Source organism: Bombyx mandarina, chromosome 02 (assembly GCF_030267445.1).
Source record: "Bombyx mandarina strain Sakado chromosome 02, ASM3026744v2".
Taxonomy (NCBI): domain Eukaryota; kingdom Metazoa; phylum Arthropoda; class Insecta; order Lepidoptera; family Bombycidae; genus Bombyx; species Bombyx mandarina.
In genome coordinates, this window is record NC_143209.1 from 367,666 (window position 1) to 376,085 (window position 8,420).

Below are 8,420 nucleotides of genomic sequence, written 5' to 3' on the forward strand. Positions count from 1 at the left end.
ACTTCATTCCGTGCGTATGATTACATTGAGTACAGAATCATGAAGCGAAAAGATTCTGAATGGTAATGTAGAACAAGTTCACTGACGACATTTGGTGAATGAATTCAGTAATACGGACGATTTTGTCGAAGTCTCTACATTTTTAAATTTGTTTTTTTTTTAACTAATTGTATACCAACTGTACAAACTACTTGAAAACTCTACTAGTTTGACATCGTAATGATGCTATTAGCTAGTAAGTGTAGTAAGTAGATTTTAGTCGATTTCTAAATTTAATCTTATGTAAAAAAATAATCATTTTTAGTTTCCGTAACAAAAATATTTCCAAATTCTTAAGCCGCTCTTATAGTTTCACTTCCATTAAACATGTTTAACTTTTCATCGGATTATTCCAAAATAATTTATAGCACTAGCAACTCGAAACTTATTATTGATTTTGAATTTCCATGCAGTGTTGTAGGACCTTTAGTGTTTACATTTACGTGATTATTTTATTTATACGCGATGTGTTGTTTTAAGTAGTTTTGGAATAAGGGGAAACATAATTTTATGAACATGGCTAGCAACATAGCACTAGAATCACTAGATAATGTCCAAAAATCCCATTGCCGTTTTTGTGCCGAAAACAAAGCCGAAAACGAGCTGTACGTTTTGACAAGGAACGAAGAATTAAATGATCGAATCATGAAGATCATTGAATCCCTAAAAATTGATTTTGTTGATTTATCTAACAGTAAGCTGCCAAGATGCGTTTGCAGAGGGTGTTACGCCTTTTTAGAAACGGCAGATGATTTTTTTACGAAAGCGAGAAATTCTCAACCCCTTTTGAGTGCAATGTACGAGAAAGAAAATATTCCAGAAATGACCGTTGAAGTCAAAACCGAATCGTTCGACATTGAAACCGAAGATCTATGCGAAGACGCCGATGTCGAGAGGAGGAACAACAATGAAGTTATCGATGATCTCAATGTTAATGAATTACAGATTACACCACAGCCGCTGGTTGACGTCTTTGTGTATTCGTGGAAATCGTACAAGTGGAAATGCTCACATTGTTCTGTTTCTTTTGACTCGATGAACGACTTGAGGAACCACAGTAAATTTGACCATAAGAAATGTTTCGGTTTCAAATGCGCGGACTGCGATGATAGATTTAACGCGTTCAGTACATTTATCGAGCATGTTAGAGGGCACCGGGAAGACCTTAGGTATATTTTTATTTATTACAAGCGGCCCGCTCCGGCTCCGCTCGGGTTTTTAACAAAAATTTCAACGATATTTGACGTTGTTTTATTTTTTTAAATAAAAGAACACTCATTGTGCCATAACTATAATAGTTAGCCATATGCTGTCGCGACACTTTTTGTAAATAATAATGTGTTCTACAAAGTCGTAGTGCATTATTTTATTCTATCATCAATAGTTTTCGCAGGGCACGCGATGTAAAGAATATTTTAGGTAATTTTTTTACACCTTTGGTTACATTATTGAAGTTTTAGTAAGGATCCCTAATTTTGTAACTTCCAAACAGTGAAAGAATTTTTTAAATCGGTTCAGTAGTTTCGGAGCCTATTAAATACAAACAAACAAACAATTCTTTCCTCTTCTTAATATTAGTAGATTAGTATGAGTTTTTTTTATTAAGTAAACACCTGTTGAGGTTTCAGCGGGAAAATAGAGTTGTAGTGTGGCTGTCATTGACAAGTCGCGTTGGCCTAACTGAGATTACGCCCGGTGTATTCATATCCTTAACATAGATAATAATACACTTAATACTTAAGATTACTTAAATTTAAATTCTATGTCGGATCTGCAAGCGGGTTCCAATTTAACTAATTAAAAACGTATTTGACATACGCTCTTCCAATTCTAATACATATTTGAGTTAACTTTTACGTTACGGAAAACGTTAAAAAACTCGCATTAAGCACACTGTATTGTAAGTAGTACCCGCACTGGTAGAAGCCACATCTGCCTACATTCTGCCACCCAGCTATTATGTGTTCCAGCGTCTTCTGGTTAAGGCTATTTAAATTATACGTAATGATTCAGTAATATTTTGTATATTTTGTGTGATTTAATTATTTTTTTTGCTTGGACCGGTTTTAAATGGTTACCAGAGTCCACCAGACTTTAACAACGTAAGTGTGGTTATCTCGAGACACGAATACCAAGTTTCAATTCTATAACACAACTATAGTGGGACCTTACATAATAATTTATTTGGAACAGAGCAAGTCCTTAGTTTCTTGTCGATTGTTCTCAGTGGGGGTACTGGGTTCTAGTGCAGCGGCCATGATGATTCAATGTCTGTTAGGCCAAATGAAACAGATTTCATTTGATTTTGGGGCTTTTGTTATATTATTATTTTTATTGCTTAGATGAGTGGACGAACTCACAGCCCACCTGGTGTTGAGTGGTTACTGGAGCCCATAGACATCTACAACGTAAATGCGCCACTCGCCTTAAGATATAAGTTCTAAGGTTTCAGGTCTAGTTACAACGGCTACCCCACCCTTAAAACCGAAAGGCATTACTGCTTTACGGCAGAAGTAGGCAGGGCGGTGATACCCACCCGCGCGGACTTATAAGATGTCCTACCACCAGTATTTACGCAAATTAAAATTCGCGGGTTTCATTTTTATTACACGATATTATTCCTTCGCCGTGGAAGTCAATCGTGACCGTTTGTTAAGGACGTATTTCATTAGAAAAATTGGTACCCGCCTGCGGGATTCGAACACCGGTGCATCGCTACACACGAATGCACCGGACGTCTTATCCTTTAGGCCACGACGACTTCACTGTTACACAATACTATTGAAACTTGGACCTAATGTTACAACGCGGGCGTGTCATTTTGTTCGCTATTGACATTGTCTGATATCTATAGGTGAGCAAGCACCGCGCTGTGGACTTCTTCAGTGTCCGGAGTGGTAGATGTAAAGCTATCATCATTAGGCACCGTCAAGTACTTAGTCTAGTCAACAAGTTCAAAAACGTGTTAAATAGACATAAAGCTCCTAAAAATATGTACGATAGCTCATTGGATGCGGAATGATGTCTACAAAAATGTTTTTTAAGGGCTTATTAGCACATAAAAAATTGCGATTGTTATAAACAAAATAAGATTTTAAAAAAAAGGAATTTGGTTTTTCCTTAATAATTTCTAAAATAATGATATTTAAGGAATTTTGAAAAAAGATCCTGAAAGAGGAGGAAATTTCCAATAAAAAAGTCCCAACTCCCGGAATTCTATCTCTATTATTTATAAAAAAAAAATAACGCTGAATATTGCGCTCCGCGCGGTCGCTACGGCATAGGCGCGCAGTCTAAAAAGCCGGTATATCACCTAAAATAATTTTTTTATAGTATTAAATAACAATTTAAAAATTTGAATAAATTATGGTGTAATCTAAACACTTGAAGGAAAAAAACCTCGGTGAAAAAAAATTTTACATCGATTTTTCAAAAATTTACACCATTGTTAATTAACTAACTTTTTCCCAATCTCTGTTTTTATAAATTACGGTATAAAAGTTACAATAATTCATCTATAAATTTTTCCCTTCGTGGAGCTCTTATCATTTAAGAACTTAATAAAGTTAAGCAAAAAAAATTTTTTAATCTTTATTATTTTGATAATTATAATTTTTTTTAATTAACAAAAAATTTAATTTCTAAAAAATGTTATGAAAAAATTTTTTTTTTCGTAATATCTTAATATTGCTGTTTTTGCATCTATCATAGGTTTTAATTAACATTTAAAAAAATTTTTTTACGCTATTTGTTAAGAAATTGTTTATAAATAAATAGACTATTTTGGGATTTAAAAAAAAAAAAGAATTACCGTCTTATTGTATAGGTGAAATAAAGATTTAGAAAAAAAAATAATTCTTAAATAAATGTTTTAATTGTTTAAAATCGTTTTTTTCATATTTCAATTGTTTAAATAATTAGTTAAGAAATTATTTTTTTCTTAAAAATCATCATTGACTCTTTTCAGCGGATTAACAAAGAAATACATTTTTTTATAAATAATTTCATTGTTTATTAACTTAACAATTTGTTATAAAAAATTAATATTAATCGTTATATTTTTTTTCGAAAACTACAAAAAATTATAAAAACAACCATAAATAACAAAATATAGAAAAAAAAAATTTGTATTTTTTACAGCATTTTTAGATATTATATGATAATGAAATTACAGCCGTTACATAATTTGTCAAGTTATAGATTGTTATAACTTTTAAACTATAAGAGATACGGTAAAGGACACTCAGGTCATTTTTATAAAGGATTTATTTATCTTTAAAATAAATTCAAAATCGATCCTGTAACTATTGTTTATCAGTTGTTATAAGCATTTGATAAATAAATGAAAACTGATCGATAGCAGAATGTAAATGAGGTAAGTATAAATTAAAACTAGTATATTATTTAAACAAAATTATATATTTCTATGATTTATACGTAATTAGAAAGATACTTTATCATAGAACAAAAAAGTTTTTGGGTCCGTAGCTGTATCTATATTATTCAACAAATTATAAGCTATGAAATTTCAAAAAATATCAAAGAAATCATAATTTTTTATAAACAAATGCTTATAACTGATAAACAATAGTTACAGGATCGATTTTGAATTTATTTTAAAGATAAATAAATCCTTTATAAAAATGACCTGAGTGTCCTTTACCGTATCTCTTATAGTTTAAAAGTTATAACAATTTATAACTTGACAAATTATGTAACGGCTGTAATTTCATTATCATATAATATCTAAAAATGCTGTAAAAAATACAATTTTTTTTTTCTATATTTTATATATATGGTTGTTTTTATAATTTTTTGTAGTTTTCGAAAAAAAATATAACGATTAATATTAATTTTTTATAACAAATTGTTAAGTTAATAAACAATGAAATTATTTATAAAAAAATGTATTTCTTTGTTAATCCGCTGAAAAGAGTCAATGATGATTTTTAAGAAAAAAATAATTTCTTAACTAATTATTTAAACAATTGAAATATGAAAAAAACGATTTTAAACAATTAAAACATTTATTTAAGAATTTTTTTTTTTTCTAAATCTTTATTTCACCTATACAATAAGACGGTAATTCATTTTTTTTTTAAATCCCAAAATAGTCTATTTATTTATAAACAATTTCTTAACAAATAGCGTAAAATTTTTTTTTTAAATGTTAATTAAAACCTATGGTAGATGCAAAAACAGCAATATTAAGATATTACGAAAAAAAAAATTTTTTCATAACATTTTTTAGAAATTAAATTTTTTGTTAATTAAAAAAAATTATAATTATCAAAATAATAAAGATTAAAAAAAATTTTTTGCTTAACTTTATTAAGTACTTAAATGATAAGAGCTCCACGAAGGGAAAAATCTATAGATGAATTATTGTAACTTTTATACCGTAATTTATAAAAACAGAGATTGGAAAAAAGTTAGTTAATTAACAATGGTGTAAATTTTTGAAAAATCGATGTAAAATTTTTTTTTCACCGAGGTTTTTTTCCTTCAAGTGTTTATATTACACCATAAATTATTCAAATTTTTAAATTGTTATTTAATACTATAAAAAAAATATTTTAGGCGATATACCGGCTTTTTAGACTGCGCGCCTATGCCGTAGCGACCGCGCGGAGCGCAATATTCAGCGTTATTTTTTTTTTATAAATAATAGAGATAGAATTCCGGGAGTTGGGACTTTTTTATTGGAAATTTCCTCCTCTTTCAGGATCTTTTTTCAAAATTCCTTAAATATCATTATTTTAGAAATTATTAAGGAAAAACCAAATTCCTTTTTTTTAAAATCTTATTTTGTTTATAACAATCGCAATTTTTTATGTGCTAATAAGCCCTTAAAAAACATTTTTGTAGACATCATTCCGCATCCAATGAGCTATCGTACATATTTTTAGGAGCTTTATGTCTATTTAACACGTTTTTGAACTTGTTGACTAGACTAACTGGTAGAGGACGAGTGGCGAGCTGGCACGCGTTGGCTCACCCCGCATAGTTCAGCTGCTGAAATATGCGTTACATTTAGACGTGTCAGACAGCTAATGGGACATATTGAAGACTTCTCTATTATTATAAATTTTTTTTATTGCTTAGATGGGTGGACGAGCTCACAGCCCACCTGGTGTTAAGTGGTTACTGGAGCCCATAGATATCTACCACGTAAATGCGCCACCCGCCTTGAGATAAGTTCTAAGGTCTCAACTACAGTTACAACGGCTGTCCCATCCTTAAACCGAAACGCATTACGGCTTCACGGCAGAAATAAGCAGGGTGGTGGTACCTACCTGTGCGGACTCACAAGTGGTCCTACCACCAGTTCTCGAGGCAAACAACAATATTCACGTTGCCATAATTTTATTGATGTAAAAACATGTTCTGCTGTCTAGGCATAGTAGCGTAGCGGTATTTATTAGCGGTTTCGGTGATCAATTGTAAAGGTATTTAAATAAGAAACCAATTCCTCAGAAATTACTGTCCGTATTGCAACAAGAGGTTCGACGACGCCGGCCAATGTATCGCGCATTTAACCGAGCACGGCATCAGCGAGGCCACAACCTGCCCCTATTGCGGTGAGATATTCCCTGCGACAGACCTCCTAGACACCCACAAGTCTATATACAAGATGGTTGAGATCCCTGAAGCCGTAACCGCAGCGCCGACCAAGGAGCGCCCTCCAAAAGTTGAGTACAAAATTCGCAAGGGCTGGATGAGGTATAAGTGGACTTGCCAGGATTGCTTCAAGGGCTTTGAAGGTGTCGTGCCTCTGAGGGCTCACGTGCAGAAAGAGCACAAGAAATGCTTCGCCATAAAGTGTATGGATTGCAACAGAAACATGAGGAACTATGCCAAGTTCGTAGAGCACGTCCACCAGCACCAGCCGTCTCTGAAGTAAGTAGTACCGTAGGGAGCGTCTTTGGGCGGGATGTAAACAAAATGTCAAGAACTAATTTTAACTAACAGAACTGCCGCATTCTTCTATTTTACTGTTGGTAGGACCTCTTGTGAGTCCGTGCAGGTAGGCACCACCGCCCTGCCTATTTCTGCCGTGAAGCAGTAATGCGTTTCGGTTTGAAGGGCAGGGCAGCCGTTGTAACTATACTGAGATCTTAGAACTTATATCTCAAGGTGGGTGGCGCATTTACGTTGTAAATGTCTATGGACTCCAGTAACCACTTAACACCAAGTGGGCTGTGAGCTCGTCTACCCATGTAGGCAATAAAAATTACGCTGACTGACAGGCTTAGAACCTTACTAATCTTCTTTAGGAATTAACCGCTAGCTATTAATTGAGTAAAACCAGAGAGTTCTGTCTTCGTTTCCAGAGAGTTCTGTCAGTTCTGCAACAAAAGAATTTCCAGCGAGAAGAAGTTGAAGGCCCACATCGAGGAGCACACGTCGGGTCCGCAGGCGCCGTGCTACGGCTGCGGACAGATCTTCGAAGACAGCAAGATCTTGAAGAAGCACATGCTTGAATATGACGCCCCCGCGCCGCCCAAAGCGCTGCAAGGGCGGGACAGGTCCTGCGACCAGTGCGGCAAGGTGCTGGCCACGCCGGCCCGCTTCAGGACCCACAAGCTCACCCACGACCCGGACAGGCCGCGCAGCTTCATCTGCGACGTCTGCAACAAGGGCTTCCAGAGCAAAGAAAATTTGCGATGCCACAAGAGACTACACGGGACTAAGCGGCACGTTTGCCGGATCTGTCAGCGGGCGTTCTCCCTGCAGCTGGCGTTGCTGGAGCACCTGTCCAAGCACAGCTCGTTCAAGCAGTTCGAGTGCGACCACTGCGGCAAGAGGTTCTGGTCGAAGAACCGGCTGCGGCCGCACCTCAAGTGCCACGAGGAGGTCAAGCAGTTCGTCTGCAAGACCTGCGGGAAGGGGTTTAGGTTCAATAACCTGCTGGTCGCGCACGAGCGCCTGCACACGGGCACGAGGCCGCATGTGTGCGAGCTGTGCCGCCGGGCCTTCACCATCAGGCCGCTGCTGAACAAGCACATGGTGGCGGTGCACGGCACCACGCTGGTGCAGCACGAGGCAGCCACTAGGACCAGCGGGGACCAGGGGCGCTCCAAATAAAGGGGTTCATGTTCGCGAACTTGTCTTTGTTAATTCCTACTCCCAAATGAATGAATGAATGACAGAAATGAATGAATAAATGAATGAATGAATGAATTATTTTATTTCAGACAACAACAAGTCCATATGTGTACATAGTATCATTGAAACATACTTAAAATTAACAAAACTAATCAAAAAAGATACATTTACTAAAAATAATTATTAGTTGAATACATTTCAAATATTCCATTCAACTGATACTTACTTCGAACCAACCATTATTATCTATATATTAATATGTGCGAAGGAAA

General features: G+C 35.0%; 1 protein-coding gene across 1 annotated transcript; it reads left to right on the forward strand.

Moving 5' to 3' along the window:
- Positions 1 to 444: 444 nt before the first annotated feature.
- LOC114252560 (uncharacterized) lies at positions 445 to 8,146 on the forward strand. The gene is made up of 3 exons (XM_028187085.2): positions 445 to 1,208; positions 6,517 to 6,939; positions 7,374 to 8,146. The coding sequence occupies exons 1-3, from the start codon at positions 550 to 552 to the stop codon at positions 8,125 to 8,127; spliced, it is 1,836 nt and encodes a 611-aa protein (XP_028042886.2). The 5' UTR covers positions 445 to 549; the 3' UTR covers positions 8,128 to 8,146.
- The last annotated feature ends 274 nt before the right edge of the window (positions 8,147 to 8,420 follow it).